This window comes from Rhinoderma darwinii, chromosome 6 (genome assembly GCF_050947455.1).
Source record: "Rhinoderma darwinii isolate aRhiDar2 chromosome 6, aRhiDar2.hap1, whole genome shotgun sequence".
NCBI classification, from domain to species: Eukaryota; Metazoa; Chordata; class Amphibia; order Anura; family Rhinodermatidae; genus Rhinoderma; species Rhinoderma darwinii.
In genome coordinates this window covers 123,461,240-123,485,629 of record NC_134692.1, presented here as the reverse complement: position 1 = coordinate 123,485,629, position 24,390 = coordinate 123,461,240, and the positions used below count along the sequence as shown (strand labels likewise).

Here is a 24,390-nt window from a genome sequence, read left to right as displayed (position 1 = left end):
ATATGGCTTCCCCTGGTGATAACAGCTGATCACTGGGGGATAGCAGTTCGCTGGGCAAGCTTACATATAATAGCCATCTTCATGAAAAAAAAACCTCTTTATTAATAGGATCTGTTTTATGGGATGACTTTTTGTTATTGTTCAAATCTATCAATATTTTAATAACTATATTTCCTACATTCGTAGCATTTGTTACCAGCTTCAAAATGACCCTCACCGATATTCTCACCTCTTCTGATATTGCTGCTGCCCTGAGGGAGTGCCAAGGTAAAGTCAGATTTTTTTAATTAAATGTTATATTAAAAAAAAAAGAAACGCAACATTACAATAAAATATTTCTAGTACATTTTTTGGAGATGTCTAATGAAGTTTTTTCAATTTGCAGGTTGACAAGGCAACAAATCAAATACATAAATGAATATATATAGTATACGATAATACATTGATTTTTTTTTTAAATACTTTATTTTTGCACATTAGGCACATATTATTATATTGTATAAATGTGGACTTAGCTTAGAGAGGACCTGTCGCCTCTCCTGATATGTCTATTTCAGTTAATACTTGTAATCGACATGAAATAACAATTCTGGAACATATTTTCTTAGAACTCTGTGTTGTGCCGTTCCTCTGTTATTCCTCCTAGCAATGTATGAATAAATTGACAACTGGGCGCTACCAGTTGAGGGTGTGTTGCATCTTACTCAAGCATAGCAGATAGCGAAGTGGCGTATGAAGTGTTAGTCTCAATAAATCTGCCCCATAGGTTATGGACACCTTTGAATCAAATTTTTTTCTATTGCATTATACCAATTTTGTGTTATAAATAACATTTCTTTAGTTGGTTTTTTATTGAAAAATGGTTATGTTTGTCTTCTGCAGCCTGCATGTATTCTTATATATTGCAGGCTGCTCAGTCCCCTTTAGTGTAAAATCCATCAGTGGAGCTCACCTGATATCTCGCTCTTCAGCCACTCAAGGCTTCGCTTGGACACTCATCTAAGCAGATCATGAACTTTAATGTGCACTCCCTTTTGCTAGAAAATTTTGAAAAATGTCTAGGACGGCGAAAACATCTGATCTTTTTGGTAAAAATCAATAATAAATTTGTCTAAACAGACATGCGACCAAAAAAAAAGGCGCAACTTTTGCCAGAATTCGGACACAACAACAATAGTAAATCTGCCCTATTGTGTTATCCCCAGTGCCTGCATGAAGGGCTGCATGACTTCTAAATAACATGCACTGCCTCCTCAAGCCCCGCAATAGGCATAACATCAGTTTTTCCTGAAGTGTTTCGCTAAATAGGAACTACACTTTCATCAAACTTTTGATATGTCACAGAGACACATCAAAAGTTTGAATCAGTGGGGGTCCAGGTGCTGAGACCCCCACCGTTGCTGAATCAAAGGTGCAGAAGCGCTCAGCTGAGCGTTTTGCTTCGGCTGTGATCAGCGCTCATCATCAGGCTGAAGATGGCTCACATAGAACGGCTATAAGAGCTGTCTTCAGCTTGGCAGGAAGCATTGATCACAGCAGTAGGTGCAGAGCGCTCAGATGATTCTAATAAAATAAAACAATTACGATATTCCAAATACACCCTATATTAAAGTGGGCTCTAAATAAAGAAATTCCCTGTCCAGAATATTTAACTGGATTACCACACTATGTATATAATGACATAAGCGTACATACCTACCTACCCACACATTATATTAAACTCACCCATTACGTCTAGATCTATATGCACACATTCAATATCCTAACTGTGCTCAGCCCATTTATTTAAGCAGTGCACTGTGAGAATGGTGGAGGATAGTGTGGCGTGCATAGCAAGCCACACACACACACATTTCCCCCTGTAGATTGGGACCCTCATAGAGCCTCCTGTAAATAGAGCCCCCTATAAAGTCCCCTGTAGATAGTGCCTCCTGTAGATAGTGCCCCCTGTAGAGCCCCCTCTAGATAGGGCCCCCATAGAGTCCCCTGTAGATAGTGCCCCCTGTAGTTAGTGCTCCCCGTAAAGCCTCCTTTAGCTAGCACCCCATAGAGCCCCTGTAGATAGTGCCCCCTTTAAAGTCCCCTGTAGATAGTGCCCCCTGTAGATAGAGCCCCCCCTAGAGTCCACTGTAGATATTGCCCCCTGTAGATAGTGCTCCCTGTAGAGTCCCCTGTAGATAGTGCCACCTGTAGAGTCCTCTGTAGATAGTGTCCCCTGTAGATAGTGCCCCCTGAAAAGTCCCCCATAGATAGTGCCCCCTGTAGATAGGCCCCCCCATAGAACCCTTTTATATAGTGCCCCCTGTAGATAGTGCCAACTGTAGAGTCCCCTGTAGATAGGGCCCCTTGTAGATAGATATTCTCCTTTCCTATGAAAATTGTCTGTGTCTAAAAATAGTTGCCTTGAATCATGTTCATATTAGGCTCTGTCCACATCTGCGTCGCACATTCCATTCTATTTAAGGGGAAAAATAAGGTGCATAAGGTCCCATGCACACGACCGTAGTTTTCATCCGCAATCATGAATCCGTAATTGCGGATAAAATACTGACACAATAATTTCTACCGGTCACGGACACCTTCCCATGTATTTACAGGTGTGTGTCCCGGCCGTAGAAATGACCCGCAAAAAATAGGACACATCCTATTTTTCGCATTTACTGCTCCTATACGTATTACTGTGAGCACGGTGCACAAATACGGATGACAACGCGGCAGTCCATGCAGTATTTACTAACCGTAAATACTGCACGGTCGTGTGCATGGGGCCTAAGTCTATGGTGTCCGTCATGCGGCGGTGATATCTGTCATACGACAAATCAGGCACTGTTTCCGTTATAGACTGCACTAGGAGGCAGTGATACGCACGGGGAAGTCCTTAGACTGTAGTATCTCGGGTTATGTTTAATATTTTTTACATCTTTTTTTCTCTTACTGGGAATTTTTTCTTTATTTTCCGTTTATCATGATGTCACATTATTACTATGCCCATTTTATTGTGTATTGATAATTTGACCAGTATACTCATTTCATTGGAAGGAGTTATATTGAAAATATTAGCATACAGTATATATATATTTATTTATATATATACACACACACATATATATATAACATTCACTACACAGATAAAAGAGTAGAGAAATAGGTGGGCGCTCCCAAACCCCGGCATTTACACATTTTCGATGTAGCCTTGGTGGATTCTGTTTAGGTTTATTTTAATATCTCGATATGTATATTTATTAACATTAGATTCTTTTTGCATTGATTTGTATGTTCCAACATAATTTTCTTTTGACCGTTGGATTTTCCACACCTTATTACGGGTAAATACTGCAGTAGGTCCATTGTTATTGTTTACGGATCTAGATCTAATGGTTGTTTTTTTAAAATGTTTTTATCAAAAGTCCATATTATTACAATAATAGATGGGTGTGCACATTTTTATGTGTTCTTTTGCTTGTTTGTCTTTTTTTTTAAATATATTTTTGGCCCTGTTCACATAGGTTTTAGGCGCTGATTGTGGATTGGAATCTGCACCAAAAATCAGCAGAGGCATTTTCTTTCCCAGGCTGGAAAAAAAATGGCATGTCCTTTCTTGCAATCAATGGGAGGCAGAAAAAATCCACGGCAATCATTTTCAAGCGTTTTTCAATGCGTTTTGTTTTTTTTTGCCTGCGGTCCTTGCACTAGCTTCAGCGAAAACGTGGCAAAAAATGAAGGAATTCTGAGGCAGATTTTTTTCTGCCTGTAAAAAACTGCGCGAACAGGGCCTTTTTGAGCTTTCTATATACTGTACAATTAGTACTGGTAGAGTTGACATATTTGCAGCATTCCTTTGTTTTCTTTAGTATTCACACTACTCGTGCCTGTTCATTGTATCTCACAATCTTGTTACCATTATAAACAGAAGCCAGGATGCAGATGTGAACAGAGCCTTAAATAGTGATATAGAACTAACAACTTTTTTTTTCCAGCTCCTGACTCCTTCAATTTCAAAAAATTCTTCCAAACTTGTGGTCTGACTAAGAAGACTGGTCCTCAAGTGAAAGAAATTTTCAGAATTCTAGATAATGATCAGAGTGAGTTCATTGAAGAGGAAGAGCTCAAGTAAGCCATAAAGATTCTAAGAATAATATTTGCAATGTCTTATAATATTGCATTCCAGTACATCAAAACCCAAAAGTAAAAAAAACAGCAATACAATCACCTTCGGTGCTTATTTCTTATTGGCTTTCTACATTTATACCATGACATTACCTGCACCTAGGAGAAAAAAAAAAGTTTCTTTAAGGAATTTCCCTACTTTAGAAAAAATGTATTGAACATAAAACTCTTTTAAGACTCTTCAAGTTACGTATATTTATTGCTAAGATTCATCAAAGGAATGCAAGAAAAAAAAAGTTTGTTTACACTTACTTAGTAAAAGTTGCAGGAAGTGACATAAAATATATCACACCAAAGTTGTCAGAAGACGCAAAACTCCTTAAGGGGTGATTCACACGAGCGTGATTTGGCAGCGTGTAGGGCGCGTGGTTTTCGCGCGGCACGCAATGCCCTATAGAAGTCTATGGGGCAGTACAGACAGTCCGTGTATTTTGCGCAGCGTTTGTTCGCTGCGCAAAATACGCGACAGGTTCAATAACTCTGCGTATTTCACGCATCACGCACCCATTGAAGTCAATGGGTGCGTGAAAACCACGCATGTCGCACGGAAGCACTTCCGTGCGAACTGCGTGTTTGCGCAACAGCTGTCAAAAGGATGAATGGAAACAGAAAAGCACCACGTGCTTTTCTGTTTCCAAGCATCCAAACGGAGTGTCTTTGCGAGGAGCGAACCCCGACAACCGAAGCTAACTTCACCGGGTTCGGCCAAACTCGTTTTGGCCGAACCCGGCCAAAAAATTTCCGGTCCGCGACGTCGGGAGACATTCACTGTGCATGGTGCTGAAAGAGTTAAACTGTTTCAGCACCATGGACAGTGACTTGTGATCCCAAAATACATGAACCTGTAAAAAAAAAACGAAGTTCTAACTTACCGATTACTCCTGTCTCCTTCCTGCAGTCCGACCTCCCGGGATGACACTTCAGTTCAAGTGACAGCTCCAGCCAATCACAGGCCAAGCACAGGCTGCAGCCAATCACAGGCTGCAGCGGTCACTTGGACTGCCGCGTCATCCAGGGAGGTGGGGCCCGATGTCAAGAGAGGCGCGTCACCATGGACGCGTCACCAAGGACGCGTCACCAAGGCAACGGCCGGGAAGTTCTCGGTAAGTAGGAACTTTATCTTTTTTTTTACATGTTTTTCGCTGTTGTGTTCGGCATTCACTGTCGAGGGTGCTGAAAGATTTAGCTCTTTCAGCACCTTGGACAGTGACGGGCGTCGACAAGCCTCATCTCTATGATGCCGGCTGCGCGAAAATCACGCAGCCGCGCATCAGACACGCATGACACACGCAGCTGTCAAATGGTTTTTGCGCTCGCAAAACGCCGCGTTGTTTGCGTGCGCAAAAACGCAACGTTCGTGTGAATCTGCCCTAAAGCTCAGACAGGTTTGTGTTCCACGTGATATGGAAATCACATTGTATAGAAAGGAGAGTCACAATCAATTAAGTAATTAAATCAGAACTCCACAAAAAACTAAAAATTCTACATCAGATAAAGAGGATCTGTCACTAGTTTAGTAATGCCCAATCTCCTAGTTAATATAATAGGCGCTGTCACACTGATAATAATAGTGAAAATTGTGTCCCAAAACGTTTATTATTTTAAAAGCTATGAGCTTTTTTCTAAATATGCAAATTAGGCTACACTAAACAAGTGGGTGTCAACACCAGCGATTCTCCTGAGGTGGCGCTACTTCACAGCCTCTGACGCTGTCCTATCAGCATGAAGCTGCTTCACACAGTGGGAGAGACTGAGGCTGGAGGGAAGGGCGATCACTAAAAACAGTTGTATCTCAGCCTGTGGACCACCTAGAACAGCGGTTCTGATGGCATATGAAAGATGAGATTCTAATCTTTCATATGACACCAGTATCATAGTGAAACAATTGGAGATATCACCAGCTGAATACACAGTCGGGAATGGAAGCTGTATGCTATAGGATCACACGTGTTGCTGGGAAGGGGGAGAAGCTGTATGACGATTGGACAACGTCATACAGAAAAGATTACTGCCCAGAGTGAAAAAAAAGAGTCACCTCCTATTTGGCAAGTAGAGCTACTTTAGCATATTTAGAAAAATGCTCATAATTTTGCAAATAATAAGTTTTTTTTAAAACAAATTACACTGTTTTTTTGTCGATTTTTTTTTACGCGTTTTTGGCGCATATTTTGGCATATAATTAGGACTCCCATTGACTATGGGAAATATGAACATACATTTGTATGTACTACAATGCATTTTCCCATTGATGTCAATGGGAATAAAGAATGACGTGTGTTTTTCGGCGCATAAAACGCATCAAAAATGCATCAAATACACGCCGTGTGAACAAGGCCTTACAGACAATGCTGCTGAACTGCAGTCACTGAGAAGTGCCTAAAGTATAAAGTTTATATGATCAATAAAAGTTAGCCCGCTAGCTACTAGCAAACTTTTGCTGCCTAATATAGGGAAATGAGCAACATCTCAGACAGCAATAGATAGATGATCCCGTCACAACAACTACGATAAAAACTACATAATATGGCACCCATACACTGTTGTAGCCCCATATTGCACCTCAGCGTGCCTCCAATTTTATATAGCGGAACATGGGTTTTAACTCCAAAATCTGTGATCAATAAAATTGTGGAATTTTCCAGCGTATGCCATATTACGGGGTGTTCTACGCTAGAATTCTCACTAGTGCAACAAATGGCAGCACAAGATTCCTACAGGTAGACTTTGTCATGTGCAACTTTGTCCTGGCCCATGTGCAAATAAATCCCATACATGCGAATAGCACGTTTCCCACTGGAGCAGGAGATTGGATTCTATAGGTAGTTTTATCCTGGAAGGATAAAATTTAAAGAACAATTAAAATAGCAAATCAAATACAGTTCTGGATAAAATTAGTCCAAAAGTGTTACAGTGGACGTAGCTAAGAAGCTCATTTTGCATGATATAATTTGCCAAAGTCTTTCTTCATTCCCAAAATTTAACTATAATGACTGCATTCAAACCTAGATTTACGTACAAAGTACAACCATACAGAACTTGCTTGGCAGTGCCCCATAAAAGCAATAGCCCCCAACAACAGACATTGGCCACTTTGGGTCTCCATGATCTTGTGAGAAACAGTTCGGTCTCCTATAATACAGTAGTGATAGCCCCCTGTAGAGTAAGATTCCTATTAGACTTATGTTTCGGCATGCATTGTAACGGAGAGGACAGGGGGGAAGGGGAAGCAGATAGCACATCTACTCCAGGCAGATCTTTTTAAAATCTTTTTTAATTTTTGTTTTTTTTCCTAGGTTCTTCCTCCAGCGTTTCGACCCAAGCGCCAGAGAACTGACTTCCACAGAAACTAGAGAATTTATAGGTGCTGCTGACCATGACAGGGATGGGAAAATTGGAGCTGATGGTGAGCAGTACTGTGTATTAATCAAACATCACATATAGGGTATTTCCACACGGGACAGATTAGCTGTGGATTTTTATTACGGAAAATCCATAGCATACTACAGTAGCGGCAAAGTAGAAGGATCCACATGCTGCGGAAAAAACTTAGCTGAGAAAACGTGCATAAAATGATCTGCGGTGCAAATTTTGAATCCGAAGCATGTCAATTTTTGCTGCGGAACCGTTGCACTTTTGTTGCGATTTTTCCCCATTGAGTTCAATGGGGAGGTAAAAGCCACAATATGACAACGCAAGTGACGGTAAGTATTGACTTTTTCTTTTTTCTACTCTGCTTTCCACAGTAGCAATTCTGTCCAAAAATCTGCACCATTTTGGTGCGGTTTTTCGGCCGGAATTCCCTGCCAGATTCTCTGCATTGTTTTTTTTTTTTTTTGTTTTTTTTTAATCCTTTTCAAGTTTATGCTAAATAACCTGTTAAATTAATTATTCCGGTTATTACGGTCATGTAGATACCTAATATATGTAGGTTTTTTGTTTTTATGTAATGTATGGGCAATAAAATATGTTTAATTAAAAAAAAAAAAATGTTAATCCCATTAAGAGATAACTTTATCTTTTACTTATACTGTATTAGCATAATCTTGTATACTAATACATTACACTGTGTTACTATGACACAGGCTTTTGTTAGTGCAGCACATAGTGTGCCCTAACAGCAGGCAAACTGAACAGACAGCCCTGGGGTCCTTTCTAGGCCCCCAGGGCTGCTGCCGACGAATTCCCCGGTCTTTGATCGCGTCACTGGGTTTCCAGTGAAGCAATCAAAGAGGGGAGTTCCATTTAATCATGGCTCCATCACGGACCTCGGCAATCAAGGGGTTGAACAGCTAGGGTCGGATTGTTTTCTGATCTCAGCTGTGTTCAGCAGGTGGCTCTATGTTCAGGAGCTGTTAGTTACAGCTCCTGCTCAGAGGATGAGTGCTCATCAGCCTCTTCTACAGCGACTCCAAAAGACGTCACTGTAGACAAAGCAACGCCTGCCGTGAAAAGACGGTCTTCGTTAAGGGGTTAAATAGTAAAAAAAAAGCCAATCAATCGGGTGGTAAGGACAAACCAATAACATAAAGGTGCTTTGTCTACAGTGACGTCTTTTGGAGTCGCTGTAGAATGGGCATAAAAGTAGCATGTAGTCAGCCATGCTGGGAATTCATTATTATGCTGGGGTTCACAAACTAGAGTTGATGGCCTATACTCAGTGGATACATAGACTTCAGAGACTTGAGTCCCAGAGGACTGAGGCCCGGGCAATTATCTTGCAGTGAGAAACCTTGGTGTCGGAGGTTTGGATCTGGGTAAACGTGGCTGGCACTCCACTGTGCCTTATTATGACATGTATATTATTGGAAACTGGAATGGATGCTGTATTGTTGTTGATAAAATGTTGTAAACTGAATAAAAACAACTTTGAAAAAAAAGTAGCATGTAAACACTACAAACTCATTATTATATGAAACCACTGACAGGACACAACCACCAGATATGGAAAAAAATATTTTTAAAGAGGCTCTGTCACCAGATTATAAGAGTCTCCTAAATAATGTGATCAGTGCTGTAATGTAGATAACAGCAGTGGTTTTTATTTTAAAAACGATCATTTTTGAGCAAGTTATGAGCAATTTTAGATTTATGCTAATTAGTTTCTTAATAGACAACTGGGCGTTTTTTAACTTTTGACCAAGTGGGCGTTGTAAGGAGAAGAGTATGACGCTGACCAATCAGTGACCAATCAGCGTCATCAACTTCTCTCCATTGATGTCCATCTGTATTCACTGCACAGCCTGATCTCGCGAGATCACGCTGTGCTGTCACATACACCCACATTAACTTTACTGAAGTGTCTTGAGAGTGAATAGACATTACGTCCAGGCAGGATGCAATGTCTATTCACACTGCCGACACTTCGGTAAAGTTTTTGTGGGACTTACTCACACAGTACAGTGTGATCTCGCGAGATCACACTGTGCTGTCATTCACAGCGTGATCTCGTGAGATCACGCTGTGCTATGATCTCGCGAGATCACGCTGTGCTGTGATTAAGTCCCACACAAACTTTACTGAAGTGTCGGGAGTGTGAATAAACATCGCGTCCTGGCTGGAGGTGATGTCTATTCACTCTCAAGACACTTCAGTAAAGTTAATTTGGGTGTATGTGACAGCACATCGTGATCTTGCGAGATCACACTGTGCTGAGAACAAATGAACATGAATGGAGAGAAGTGCATGACGCTGATTGGTCACTGATTGGTCAGCGTCATACACTTCTCTTTACAATGCCCACTTGGTCAAAAGTTAAAAAACGCCCAATTGGGCATTAAGAAACGAATTAGCATAAATCTAAAATTGCTCATAACTTGCTAAAAAATGATCGTTTTTCAAAATAAAAACCACTGTTATCTACATTACAGCGCCGATCACATTATGTAGGAGATAGGGAACTTGTGAATCTGGTAACAGAGCCTCTTTAATCATTTTTAGATCCTAGCAGGGTCTGGAATATTATATATTCTCGAATATTACTGGAGGGTCATAGAAAACGTTCTTGTTTTAGTACGGAGAGCAGATAACTTCAAGGAAGATACAACCAAAATAAAATGTTACCATAAAAATGTGACTGCCACTGATAGATGGAGTAATCTGATAATTGGTTATCTCTGTCCCGGTCTTGTGAGGTTTTCTTCTGAGATTCCTGATGATCCAAGTGCCAGACAATCTTAATTTCTGGACTAGTGGATGACAGGGAATGTTTCTTTAAATGAGTGTTTTTAAACACAAGAGGTACAGATATTTTTTTAATTCCATCAGAACAAATTTGCATAACATCTCAGAAAGGTTTTTTTGACCATACAAAACATTGTAACTTTTCAAAATAATATATTTTTTTCTATAACCAGTTTTATACAAAAGCTCATCCTAATTTTTTAGAAGAGATTACAGGATATTCTGCTGCTTTGACCCCCAGCAATAAGATGTAAACTGTGGGGGAGTCCATCAGCATGTGTTTAATTTGCCCGCAGCACCACCACAGGGGAAATAAAGTATTACACACTTCCCATTTAAATCAATGAGGTGTCTGCATAATGCAGAGACATGTTGGGCCCTCCAGAGCTCTCCACTCTGGCTAATAGATGATTTCCTAGCCTTTTGTAACGTTTATGATTATTATCTAATAAATTATAACGTTGATGAGTGACTAAATCTACTTTCTGCTATTCTTGTAGAGTTCCTAGAACTGGTTCATTCTTAAGGAAGTTGTGGACTCCAGTCATGCAATTAACTCAGTGAACTTATCAAGGAAACACGGAATGTAGAGGCCGTAATGAGGCGTGCATCACATCACATCCATATCATTCCTCAGCAAGGGAACACAGGAATCAGCTTGGTGCATCTAATGGAATAGGGTGCTGTTTCATGTGGAATGTATTGATAGTCACTGACTGTATTTATTGACCAATAAATCATTTACACCATATATATCATTGTGTCACTTTGTTTATTGATAAAGTTGTTAAGAGTTCGAGAAACGGGTTCTGGACAATCCATACCTGTTAGACCCTGTTCACACTGAGTTTTTTGGCGCTGATTTTGACGTGGAAACCGCATCGCAATCAGCGCCAAAAAATGTCCGGAGTCGCCCCCTATAGTAGGCAAGTACTCCACATTTCCTCTAAATATCCCTCAATTTGTTTATAGTAAGCAAGTCATGCATAACCACAATAAAGTTAGAGCAGTAGATGGTAGTGAATACCGTAGTAAAAACAATGAAAATTAAAGTGGTATTCCCATCTAAGACATTTATGGCATATTCACGGGATATGCAATAAACCTCTGATAGATGCAGATACCTATCACCAGAACAGGCGTCTCCAAGGATTCTCAGGCTGGATGTGCCGACCATCGTCCATCTTTCCAGGCTGGATGGGGGTCAAATAGTTTTTTTTTTTGGGTCCATAAATGTGTCCATAGGGCTCCATTAGCCCAAGGAGGGCAAAGGAGTTTCCTTTCGGCCTCCGTCAGGCTGGTATACGTCAGGATACCTTTTTATCCTTGAGGTATAAAATAGCATACCTCCCAACTGTCCCGGATTCAGCGGGACAGTCATTGATTTCGGCCGGTGTCCCGCTGTCCTGGACGGCCAGTGGTATGTCCCGGACTCCCAGTGCCAACTGTATCTGCGTCCTCAGGACGCAAATACAGTTAAATCCAATGCTGAAGCAACGAACCGTCAGCTGTCTGTTTCAGCATTAGTACAGAGGACTCCACGGGCACAGCGCTACATTAAGCGCTGAGCCCGGGGAAGCCCTGGACGTCACTGTCCATATATGGACAGTGAAGTCAGTGGCTCCACCTCCTCCTGTAGCGAATCCCCGGGCACGGCGTTGTGGGCGCTATGGCCGGGGATTCCGCTGCTAGAGGGAATCCCTGACGTCACTGTCCATATATGGACAGTTACATCTGTGGCTCCTCCTAGAGACGAATCCCCGGCCGTGGCGTTGCCGACGCTCTCTCTTGGGATTCCGCCCGTAGAGGGAGTCTCAATGGCTACAGGGGAAGGGGGGTATCGCTATCTACATGGGTGGTGGCACTATCTTTAAGGGGGGTGTAGCACTATCTACAGTGGACACTGTGGCACTATCTACATAACCACTGTGTGTGGCACTATCTACATGGGCACTGTGGCACTATGCGGGCACTGGAGAAGATGGCAAAAAACACACAGTGCCACATAGTGCAGAACACCAAAAGTAATAGAATAAAATAGAGGAAGGTCAATTGAGCTCACCTCTTGGTGTTGTGCTAGCACAGGCACAACGCTGTTGTAGACTTATAATGCAATAGGTATCATTAGACCGCTGCAGCCAGGCCCCATCCGGTAACTGGAGGTGGCTACCACTGTAAAGTATTTTAAGGAAGAAAAAAATTGGTGGACCACATACGGCACTGCTGGCAATAAAGGTAGAAGCAGTTCCAGTGTTTTGAAATACAAAAATAAATAATTTATTGTAAAAGACTACGCGTTTCAATGCTGAACCAGCGTCTTCATCAGGCAGAGTATGTGGTCACTGGCACTAGGGGCAGCTAGGGGGCATTATACTGTATGGTGGCAGCTAGAGGGGCATTATACTGTAGGGGGGAAGCTACAGGGGCATTATACTATATGGGGCAGCTGTGGGGGCATTATAATGAATGGTGGCAGCTAAAGGAGCATTATAGTGTATGGTGGTAGCTATGGGTGCATTATAGTGTATGGTGGTAGCTATGGGGGAATTAGACTGTATGGGGGAATCTATAGGGGAATTATACTGTAAGGGGCAGCTATGGGGCATTATACTGTATAAGAGCAGCTATGGGGGCATTATACTGTATGGGTCAGCTATGGGGCATTATAATGTATGGGGGCCACTATGGGGCATTATACTCTATGGGGGCATTATACTGTATGGGGGCATCTGTGTGGGCATTATACTGTATGGGTGCAGCTATGGGGGCATTATACCGTATGGGGCAGCTATGGGGGCATTATACTGTATGGTGGCAGCTATGAGGGCATTATACTGTGTGGGAGGCACTATGGGAGCATGATACGGTGTGGGCTGAAGTGGGTGTGTATAGGCGGCGATTAGGCGGGATTAGAGGCGTGTCTTAAAAGGGAAAAAGTTTGCCACACCGCAGCGGTTGTCCCTCTTTGCGATACTTGAAAATTGTGAGGTATGTAATAGTGTAGTAGACTACGCTATTTCATCCAACAGGAACACCCAAAAAAACTCATACCCGTAGTATACATTGCTTTAACAGGGGACTGTATAGCATACGTCACAGGTGTATGTTAAACATATACATTATGAGCTTTTCATGACATATCTGTTAATTGGATGCCATAATAGTCTAATGGTGATGAGTGGCAATGTTAGCCATCTGTCAGCCTACGTTTAACATCAGGAGCTTCTACTAGTGTATACGCTAAACATAGGCCAAAAACGTGATGTGAATGGGGTCTTATACAAATCTACTTTCTAATATACTTTGTGTTTCAATTCCTAACCATTTTCATTATATCTGCTTGCTTTCACTGAATGAACTAAAATGAATTAAAAAAGTAATGTTAAAAAGATATATCAGTTAAAAGAAAAACATAAATATTTTTTTTACAATTATTAGAACTTATTTAAGATAAGTCCCAAGGTATGTACCTATTTTTAGCCTCTGAATGTAAACAAGAATGTTTCAATTTACTGATAGTAAACAAAGATCTTGACAATAGTGAGGAATGGAAACACAAAGTATATTAGTAAGCTGCAGAACTTTTCATTTATAGAGTGATTAGGCTTTATTTAGATAAAACTGGAAAAGTCCTTTAAACCAGTGATCCCCAACCACCGGGCCACGGTCCAAGTGAAAAACCATACCAAACTGTGGTGCAGTTTTTCGCCTGGAATGTCTGCTGCAGAAAGCTGCTGAGCTCCTGGGATGATGTTTCATCCTGTCATTGGCTGCAGCGGCGGTCACATGGGATGAAACGTCATCCGATGAGGCAGGCCCTCTAACGTCATCCAGGCTGACCTCCTTGGATGATGTTGCATCCCATGTGATCGCCGCTGCTGCGGTCACATGGGATCAGGGCCGGCTCCAGGTTTATGTAGATCCTTGGGCGACACAGACTTAGTAGGTCCCTTTGTGGGGGAACTCACGGCGGCAGTGAAATGGCACAAAAGGTCACTTGGTGCCCCCATATAGACGTTAGGCTCTGTTTATACCCCCATATAGAAGTTAGGCCACAGTTTGTCCCCCCATAAATTTAGTGCCCTCTGTAGATAGTGCCACACAGCCCCCTCCCAGGTAGTGCCACACAGCTCCCCCTCCCAAGTAGTGCCACACAGCCCCCTCAGCCCAGGTAGTGCTACACAGCCCCCCTCCCTGGTAGTGCCACACAGCCCCTCTCCAAGGTAGTGCCACACAGCCCCCACCTCCCAGGTAGTGTCACACAGCTCCCCGTCCCAGGTAGTGCCACACAGCCCACCCTCCCAGGTAGTGCCACACAGCCCCCTCTTCCCAGGTAGTGCCACACAGCCCCCTCTTCCCAGGTAGTGCCACACAGCCCCCTCCTCCCAGGTAGTGCCACACAGCCCCCCTCCCTGGTAGAGCCACCCAGCCCCCCTCCCTGGTAGTGCCACACAGCCCCCTCCTGACACTCTGGCTGGGGATTCCGCTTCAGGGGAAGCCCCCGACGTCACTGTCCATATATGGACAATGTTGTCAGGAGCAACCCCAGAGCCATAGTCCCGGGCAGAGCACTACTAGCACTCTGCCTGGGACTCCTGCTCTGCTCCTGACATCACTGTCCATATATGGATAGTGATGTCAGGGGCTTCCCCAGAGACGGAGTCCCGAAGCTAGCGCTCTGCCTGGGACTTCTTCTCTCCTCCTGACATCACTGTTCATATATGGGCAGTGATGTCGTGACGCTGGCAGCGTTAACACCCGGCGGCCAAGCTGCTTCTGTGTATTATGCTGCAGATTTTCTGCAACGAATTCCGTTATGGAAAATCCGCTGTATTTACGCAACTTGTGAACTGACCGTAACCCCCCCAACCGCAAGCCCCAAAGCAAGATCCCACCAAAAAGTTTAAAGGGTAACTAAACTTTCAAAAAACTTTTCATATGTCATATTGCCATGTCAGAAGTTTTGATTGGTGGGAGTCCGAGCACTGGGACCCCCACCGATCTCTAAAATCAAGCGGCAGAAGCGCTCGAGTGAGCGCTGTACTGTTTTGTTCCTGAACAGTTTTAAAGACTTAATATATATATTATAAATGATTCAGGTTTTGAAATATCATTGTCAATGATTTTTTGGGACTTTTCCATGAAATGATCCTTGCAGCCAGCTGGAGGTATGATAGTGGGAGGTTTCCTCTTCACCGAGCAAGGAGCATCATTGTTGCCTAATGATGGCTCTCGCAATGGCTTGTAACAATTTTATTTACGAGTGGTATTCACATTTACAGATCTTGCCAAAGCTAACAATTTTTACGCCAGTACAACCGATGAAGATCAACAATAAACAATAGATTTCTAGTTGCTTCTCTTCAGTTGTCATACTGCCCAATTATCGTTACGATCGAATGAAAACGCCTCGAAACCATTGACACTTATGGCTTATCTGTAGTATACATCATAAATTTATACTGCCCTCTCCAGTCTCCATGCTCATTGTGCTCTTTCCATCTTCTTCTCCCCTTGTCGGCTAGCATCAGAAGAGCCCCATTTTCCCAAAATATATGGGGGTCGCAGAAGTGGGACCCCCAGCTATCAGACATTTGTGACTTATCCTTCGGATATGCCATAAATGTTAATGGTCAGAGTACCCCGTTAACTCCTTCCCCGCTTATCCTCTACATTTACATCATGGAATATACAGTTCCTGTGAGATTACAAAACTGTACGCCCTCTGTATTTCCAGGACTGACCACAGTTCAGGGAGCTGGACTCCTAGCATCATAGATAACTATGATGCTGGGAGTCCAGCTCCCTAAACTGTGGTCAGTCTGGGAAATACAGCTGACATACTGTTCGTGTATCGTGGACTGAACATGGCCATCTGAATGAGGTCTAAATAGTCAGGATCAGAGTTAACTTAGAGCACAGGCATTTAACCCCTTAGATGCTGCGGTCAATACTGGCCATGGCATCTAAGTGTTTAGACAGAGGACGGGGCTACTGTGGCAGTCTAGGACCTAATAATAGTACCCATGTCTGCCATCTTAGCACACCTATTTGGTCCTGCCAGTGGCAGGGCCTAATAGGATATCTGTCAGCGTTATGCTGACAGACATAATACTCTGCAGCACTTTATTGTGCAAAAGTAGTAAATAATAAAAACACTATATAAATTTGGTATCGCCGTAACCATACTGACCCGCAGATACTGACTGAGTAACATTCACATGTAATTTATACTGCTCAGTAAACGCTGTAAAATCAAAACCCAAAACACAAGGACGGAATTGCTGTCTGTACCCCCTCAAAAAAAATGATAAACGTTATACAATAAATTATTTTAACCCCAAAATCGTGACATTAAAAAATGTGTCCCACAAAAAAACAAGCCCTCATACGGCTGTCTTGAAAAATAAATAAAAATTGTTGTGACTCTTGGAATGCAATGATGAAAAAATGAAAAAAATAAAAATAAATTGCTGCAGCCTGAAGGCCAAAATAGGCTTTATCCTTAAAGGGATTTTCCAGTCCCATAAAATTGATGGCCTATCCTCAGGATAGGCCATCAATATGTGATCGGTCGGGGTCCGACTTCCGGCACCCCACCGATCAGCTGTTTTGAAGGGGCAGAAGCGTACGAGCGCTGCTTCCCCTTCATTTCTACTGCTCACACTGTAAATCGCCAACACACTTGTAGCGGTGGTTCACAGTATTACAGCTTTCTACCAATTCACAGTACGAGCAGTGGAGATTAAAGGGAAACAGTGCTCGTACCAGTGCTTCGGCCCCTTCAAAACAGTTGATCGGTGGGGGTGCCGGGAGTCAGACCCCGACTGATCACATATTGGTGGCCTGTAAGATGTTAATGTCAATATTGATTATTTTTTATTTGTATTTTATACTTTTAACTGTTAAACAAGAAGAGCGGTAAAAAATGAAAATATTCCTAAAAACAATGGGAATTTTCTGTTTTTGAATTAGAATTTCCCTTTAAAAAGTAATGACAATGAGCCAAGCAGAATGTAGGCGGAAAATATCCATCTAGTTCCAATTTCATCCCATTTTCTTGATTGTATTTAGGGTAACAACACACTTTTAATTGAGCAAACAAGATCATTCTCATGTGAAACCCGAATCCTCACCTCTCCGTCATGTGAACTGACACCACCACACAAAAAACGTATCCATTATATATGACGATGGGGAATCCCTTGCAACACTTGAGAGCGCATGGTATAATCCTGAAAGACAATACTTCACTTTCAATCTCCAGAGAGAGAACTTTACACTTAAATAGATCTGAGAACATTTATTTCTTGCTGAAGTTTGAACACGCAAGTACATTTGGACCATCGACAAAGGACATACGTATGTATAGGGAAGGCTGGTACACTACATAACAGTTGAGAAACACATAGTAAGCATCTAAGACTATGTAACGCAGCGTGCCTGCCAAAGCAACTAAAAAACACGATGGACCCTGGTGGACCCAATTATGAGTCAATGGATCCATCAAGCGCTCTTGGGATGCAGCACAGCTACGTGGCTTCTATTATGAACAGACGTCGTGACGCATATGTAAACAGAAACTTAAAGGGATTGTCAAAGTATTAAATTGTAAAAGTTTGGTGGGGTTTGGCCTCTCTGACACCCACCGGTGCTGAGAACAAGGGGCCACAAATCACTTTTTTCAGCCAGAGAGCAGGACGAGCATGCGCTGTCACACTCCATACAGATAAATCGAAGCGTCGAAATCAGCCAAATGAGCGTACTACTTGACAAGTCAGAAAAGTAGAATGGGGTTACTAGACACCCCTTTAAGGCTGAGTTCACACGTCACAGATTTTCAATGCTGATTTTACACTTGGAAATGCAAAAGGTTGAGATCTGCATCAAAATCCACGACAAATGTACGACGTGTAAACTCCAAGTCCAGAAGACACCCACCTAAAAAAGGCTTACAACATGTTGTTGCTATTGGCCCATGTACCAGAATGAACCATCTTGGCCTCCATGCATGTAGATAACCTTTACATAAAAATCATAATGTTGATAACATTGAAAAACGTAATCCTAACTGTTGTGGAAGTCAATGGTTCAAAGTATATTAGACTGAAATTTAGACGAGTGTTCCAACAGACACCCAGGAACATTATCCAGCGCCTAATCAGGAGATTTCATATTGATATGAGAGAGGAAGAATAAAACACACAGACGCTGCTGGTATGCTCAGAATACTCCTCTGTGGTTTATTGCCAAACTCAATTCCAATAATATCATTCACGAGACAAATTTATAAGCTAAAAATGTCCAAAGCTCCAAATATTACTGCATAAGGAAGAGGTTTTTCAAAAGGTATATTTGGGGTAATCCACCCCCCTACCCATTCTATAGTGTATCCAAGTCCATCTTGATCCTGTAGCTGGGGACTGGGAAACCTCCTATTTTCCTTTTATGTGACGCGTTTCCTTGTGGCCAGAATTCTTCAGGGGAGTTTAGGCCAATTAGCCTCTATAGTCGGAGGCTTTGGAGCAAGAAAGAGATAAATTTTATGCAGTGGCAAAGATAGTTAAGTGCATCTGTTCCCACGATGCTGGGATAAACGCCTGTCACGGCGTGGATTACCCCAAATATACCTTTTGAAAAACCTCTTCCTTATGCAGTAATATTTGGAGCTTTGCATTTACTCTGTACAAACGTATAGAATGTCAGTTTTCTCTCACAAAAGAGTGAAACATTTTTAGCTTATAAATTTGTCCTGTGTGTATGTTTTTGCACATTTTTAAACAAATAAGAAGTAAAAGTTATATGTTATATTTTATAAGCTCTATCCTTATTCCAGTGATTCTTTATTAATTCTAAATAGAGTATTTATACTACAAAAAACCTTTGGTGGAAGGAATAAAAACACCACCTGACATCTATTCAATAATATCATTCAAAAGGGGTATAGGCTTTAGGTCAACCAATCAGAGGCAATGTGACAATAACTCTGATACAGCCAATAGCATATAATGATAGCCAATAGCAATAGCATATAATGAGAATATTTCATATGCATTGTTATAATTCTTCATTAAAATGCTGACATCAGAATTGCACCTGGAGACAAGCATACAATAGATCTGTTCTATCTATAGAGGGAGTACATAAGATAAAGAGAAATAGCTGCACTTTATGTCTGGGCTGTCATGTTGGGTTCGTGGACCCACTGGGCCGTACCGCCTTGGCGGTAAGGCAGCTGGCCAACAGGGCACAGGTAACAGTCTATAGTTCGTATAGGGTACCTGTGGCAGCTCGGACAGTAGCAAGGCAGGCTCGGCTGGGACTAGGCAGCAGGCAGACATCAGGCGTGGTGTAGCAGGACAGGCGTGGTATGCAGCACAACATGACAACAGCTCAACATAGTATTTGACCAGGATAGCACGGGATACAGGTACGAGAAACACTGGGAACTGGAAGACACTAGGAGACCATTTGCCTAGACAAACTTTGGGTACGACAACAACACTCAGGCATGGGGGGAAGGGGCTTGGCCCTTCTTATAGTCCAGGGTGCTCATGGGCTAATTAAACATAAAAGTCAGGTGCATGCGCTGCCCCTTTAAGAGCGGGCACGAGCGTGCGCGAACACCCTACGGGACCCAGCCAAGGTGAGAGGAAGTCAGCGCCGGCGTCTCCTGAGGAGGAGACTGGGGCCAGCGCTTGCAGACCCATGGCTGCGGCCGTCAGGAGGTGAGTGAGCCTGACGGCCCACGCCATGGACATGACAGTATCCCCCCCCCTCTTACAACCCCTCTTCTTGGGGCCAGAGCGAGAGAGAAACTTCTTCAGAAGGATAGGAGCAATGAGATTCTCCTCTGGCTCCTAGGACCTCTCTTCAGGACCAAACCCCCTCCAATCCACCAAATAAAAAGTATTTCCTGTTACTTTCTTTGTGTCCAAGATCTCCTTAACCTCGAAGGTGTCTGAAGGACCGCTAGAGGCAACCGCAGGGCTAGGAGTCTTGGTAAAGCGGTTCAGAACCACCGGTTTCAGGAGGGAGACATGGAAGGAGTTGGGAATCTTGAGGGTAGGAGGCAGCCGAAGCTTGGCGAAGGGTCCGAGGAACCTGGGAGCAAATTTGTATGATGGCACCCTCAATCAAATATTCCTGGAGGACGGCCAGACCTTCATGCCAGGGAGAAACTGAGGGGGTTCTCTTCTCCTTGTGTCCGCCTTCCATTTCATGCGGTCGACCGCCAGCAGGATGGAGGATCGAGTCTGCTGCCAGATCTGCAGGAAGTCCCTAAAAGCCGTGTCAGCAGCTGGTACTTCGGACGTATCAGGCACCGGGAGAGGAATTTGTGTGTGTTGGCCATAAACAATAAAGAATGGTGTCTTCCTAGCGGACTCGCAGGTGTGATTATTGTATGAGAATTTAGCCCACGGGAGCAACTGCACCCAGTCATCATGCTGCTTGGAGATTAAGTGGCGTAGGTAGTTTTGCCAGATCTGATTGATCCTCTCGACCTGACCATTGGACTGAGGATAGTAGGCTGAGGAAAAGTCCAATTTACCCCTAGGAGTCTGCAGAGGGCTCTCCAGAACTTCGAGGTGAACTGAACCCCCCGATCAGACACAATATGCTGCGGCAAGCCGTGCAGGCGGAAGGTGTGTTGGATGAAAAGCTTGGCCAGCTGGGGAGCAGAAGGAAGACCGGTCAGAGGAACGAAGTGGACCATCTTCGAAAATCGATCCACCACCACCCAGACAGCACTGAATCCAGCAGAGACAGGCAGGTCAGTGATAAAGTCCATAGCTATATGCTGCCAGGGAGCATCGGGCACAGCCAATGGCTGGAGTAGGCCAGCAGGTCTGGAGTGAGCGACCTTGTTAGCTGCACACACTGAACAGGAAGAAACAAAGTCCATAATGTCTTTGGGCAGCGTGGGCCACCAGAAATGACGGGCAATCAGATCTCGGGTCTTACGGGTACTCGCGTGACCTGCCAGTCTAGAGGAGTGTCCCCAGCGGAGGATTCTCCCTCTTTCAACCAGGCGCACAAAAGTCCTCCCTGGAGGAATGTCCCCAACTTGCAGTCGGTTGACAGAGACAATGCAAGACGGATCAAAAATGTTCTGTGGAATCTCCATGGTGTTTTCTGTCTCGAAAGACCTGGACAAGGCATCGGCCCTCACATTTTTATCAGCCGGGCGATAATGGAGCTCAAACTGGAACCTGGTAAAGAACAGCGACCACCTGGCCTGACTAGGATTCAGCCTTTGGGCCGTCTGGAGAAAGGTGAGATTCTCGTTGTCCGTAAAAATTAGGATAGGATGATCTGCGCCCTCTAGTAGATGTCTCCACTCCTCCGGAGCCAATTTGATGGCCAGTAACTCCCGATCCCCAATCGAGTAGTTGCGTTCTGCGGAAGAGAAGAGCTTAGAGAAATATCCACATACCATTGACTTGCCCTTGGAACCTCCCTGGAACAGGATTGCACCAGCACCGACAGAGGATGCGTCCACCTCCAACGAGAACTGTAGAGAGACATCTGGATGATGGAGGATAGAGGCTGATGTGAAGGCACTCTTCAGGCTATTGAATGCGGACTCTGCCTCAGGAGTCCACACCTTGGCGTTCATGCCCTTCTTGGTGAGGTTAGAGATAGGAGAAGTCAGTGAGGAGAAGTTTGGGATGAACTGTCTGTAAAAATTGGCGAATCCCAGAAAGCGCTGTATGGCCCTCAAGCATTGAGGGCGTGGCCATTCCAGGACAGACTTTACCTTTTCAGGATCCATCTCGAGACCTCGATTCGAGACGATGTAGCCCAGGAAGGGTAGAGCATCTTTCTCAAACACGCACTTCTCCAACTTGGCGTACAGACGATTCTTCTTTAACTACAGCAAAACTTGACGGACATGTCTCTGGTGCATCATAGGATCTGGAGAAAAAATCAAGATGTCATCAAGATAGACTACTACACAAACATAGAGGTCTCGGAAGATGTCATTAACGAACTCCTGGAAGACTGAGGGAGCATTACACAGGCCGAAGGGAATTACTAGATATTCATAGTGTCCGTCACGGGTGTTAAATGCCGTCTTCCATTCGTCACCCCGGCGAATCTTGGCACCACGTATACGATCAAACAGTTCTGAGATCAATGGCAACAGATACTTATTTTTCACCATGATCTGGTTGAGACCCCGGTAGTCGATACAGGGAGGGCAGAGAACCATCCTTTTTCTTGAAAAAGTTCTCTTTAACATAGGCGGACAAGGACAGAGTCTCTGGCAAGGAGAGAGGATTTACCCTACCACGGGGAAGGGATGCACCAGGAATCAGCTCGATAGGACAGCCTGGTGTGGGGGCAGCGTCTCTGCCTCCCTCTTGCTGAAGACGTCCGAAAATGCAGCATAATGACCAGGCAATCCTGCCAATGACTAAGGCTGAGCCGAACTAATCTGTACCAGGCAACGGTTGTGACACTCAGGGCCCCACTGGAGATCCTGTGGATTTGCCATAAATGTGTGGGTTGGGAATACCCCTTTAAGCACAACGTGTTGTATTCCAAGGTCGTACATATATGTTATCATTTAACTTTTTTTATTCATTTTGCAGGGGCGATTCCATATTTATTTATTTCATTCATTGTGCAGTATAAATAACAAACGGGTCATTATTAATGGTTGCAGTGATACTAAATATAAATAGTCGTATATAAATATAAATATATATTAATTAATATATAAATATTTGTTTTACTTATTTAATAAAATCTGTTCTTTATAGGGAAAATGTTTTTGTTTATTGTAATGTTCTTTTTTTTCTAAACATTCTTTTACTTTTTCTGCTGCCAAACACAAGACGATCATTGTTCCAATGTGTTTCACCTGTTCAAGTCCAGCAGTCAGAAAACCGCATCACGAAACCACAGCAATTCGCAGAAACACCGCATGCGGTTATGCTGCATTGTTCGCGGCCGCGTGGTACACTACCGCTACCTGTGGGCACCCAAAAAAATGATTGGTTCCAGCTAATGGTAATACTTATAGTATAAGCTTCAAAATATTTCCCAGATGTTAGTGGTAAATGTTAGGGCATGTTCACACGGCAACGCAAAATACGTCTGAAATTACGGAGCTGTTTTCAGGAGAAAAAAGCTCCTGAATTTCAGACGTTTTTACAAGTGCGCGCGTTTTTCGCGGCGTCTATTACGGACGTAATTAGAGCTGTTCTTCATTGGAGTCAAAGAAAAACGGCTCCAAATGTGTCCCAAGAAGTGTCCTTACACCTCGTCTGCACAGCACATCGTAAAACCCATTGCAGGCAATGGGCAGATGTTTGCCGACGTATTGGAGCCGTCTTTTCAGGCGTAATTCGAGGCGTGAAACGCCTCCATTACGTCTGAAAATAGGCCGTGTGCACATACCCTTAGTGTCGTATCCTTTTCTCCCTATCACCTGAAAAAATACACGTGGGGCAACGTAAACGTAAATTTCACTTCATACTATTTTTGGATCGTAGAATTACATTTTTTGCGTACGTCTTCTTCCGTAGGAACGCTCATCGTAGTTAAATCTTTACATCTACGTTCGGCTTTAGTGTTTACCAAGTCCGAAAAATAAGAAATAATGAATATTTCCATAGGTTATAAGTAACCAATCATTTTTAGTACCAAAAACGTAGCGATTATTGTTCACGACCCTAAGATTGTTACGTCTATGGCCAGCGGTACACGCCATCTACAAATATCCATACTACAGTAATATTATAAAACATCATCTCTGTAAATTCTATAGTTATAACGATTCACTGATGACATCACACCACAGCGAGTTCTCTCCAGTAGATCAGGCTCAGGAGTATGACGAGTCTAGCCGGCAGCAATTAGCCAATCAGGAGTGACCCCGGATTTACTTCAGATCATTCTATTCGTTGACAGTAGGGGGTGTTAAGAATAAATCCTACTAAGAATCCGGACTATAGGCAATTCACTATTAAAACCTACCCCTATGATTGAGGAATGGTCTGTTCCAATGACGACCGCTCAGCTACGGTTCTA

General features: G+C 43.2%; 1 protein-coding gene across 1 annotated transcript; it reads left to right on the top strand.

Moving 5' to 3' along the window:
- The first annotated feature begins 206 nt into the window (after positions 1–206).
- LOC142656451 (parvalbumin, thymic CPV3-like) lies at positions 207–11,007 on the top strand. The gene is made up of 4 exons (XM_075831384.1): positions 207–267; positions 3,978–4,110; positions 7,461–7,570; positions 10,848–11,007. The coding sequence occupies exons 1-4, from the start codon at positions 207–209 to the stop codon at positions 10,871–10,873; spliced, it is 330 nt and encodes a 109-aa protein (XP_075687499.1). The 3' UTR covers positions 10,874–11,007.
- Positions 11,008–24,390: the final 13,383 nt, after the last annotated feature.

Coding starts and splice junctions, on each gene's coding strand:
- LOC142656451 (XM_075831384.1), top strand. CDS start 207: ATGACCCTCACCGATATTCTCACCTCTTCTGATATTGCTGCTGCCCTG. Junction 4,111..7,460: donor ATTGAAGAGGAAGAGCTCAA/GTAAGCCATAAA, acceptor TTTTTTTCCTAG/GTTCTTCCTCCAGCGTTTCG. Junction 7,571..10,847: donor TGGGAAAATTGGAGCTGATG/GTGAGCAGTACT, acceptor CTATTCTTGTAG/AGTTCCTAGAACTGGTTCAT.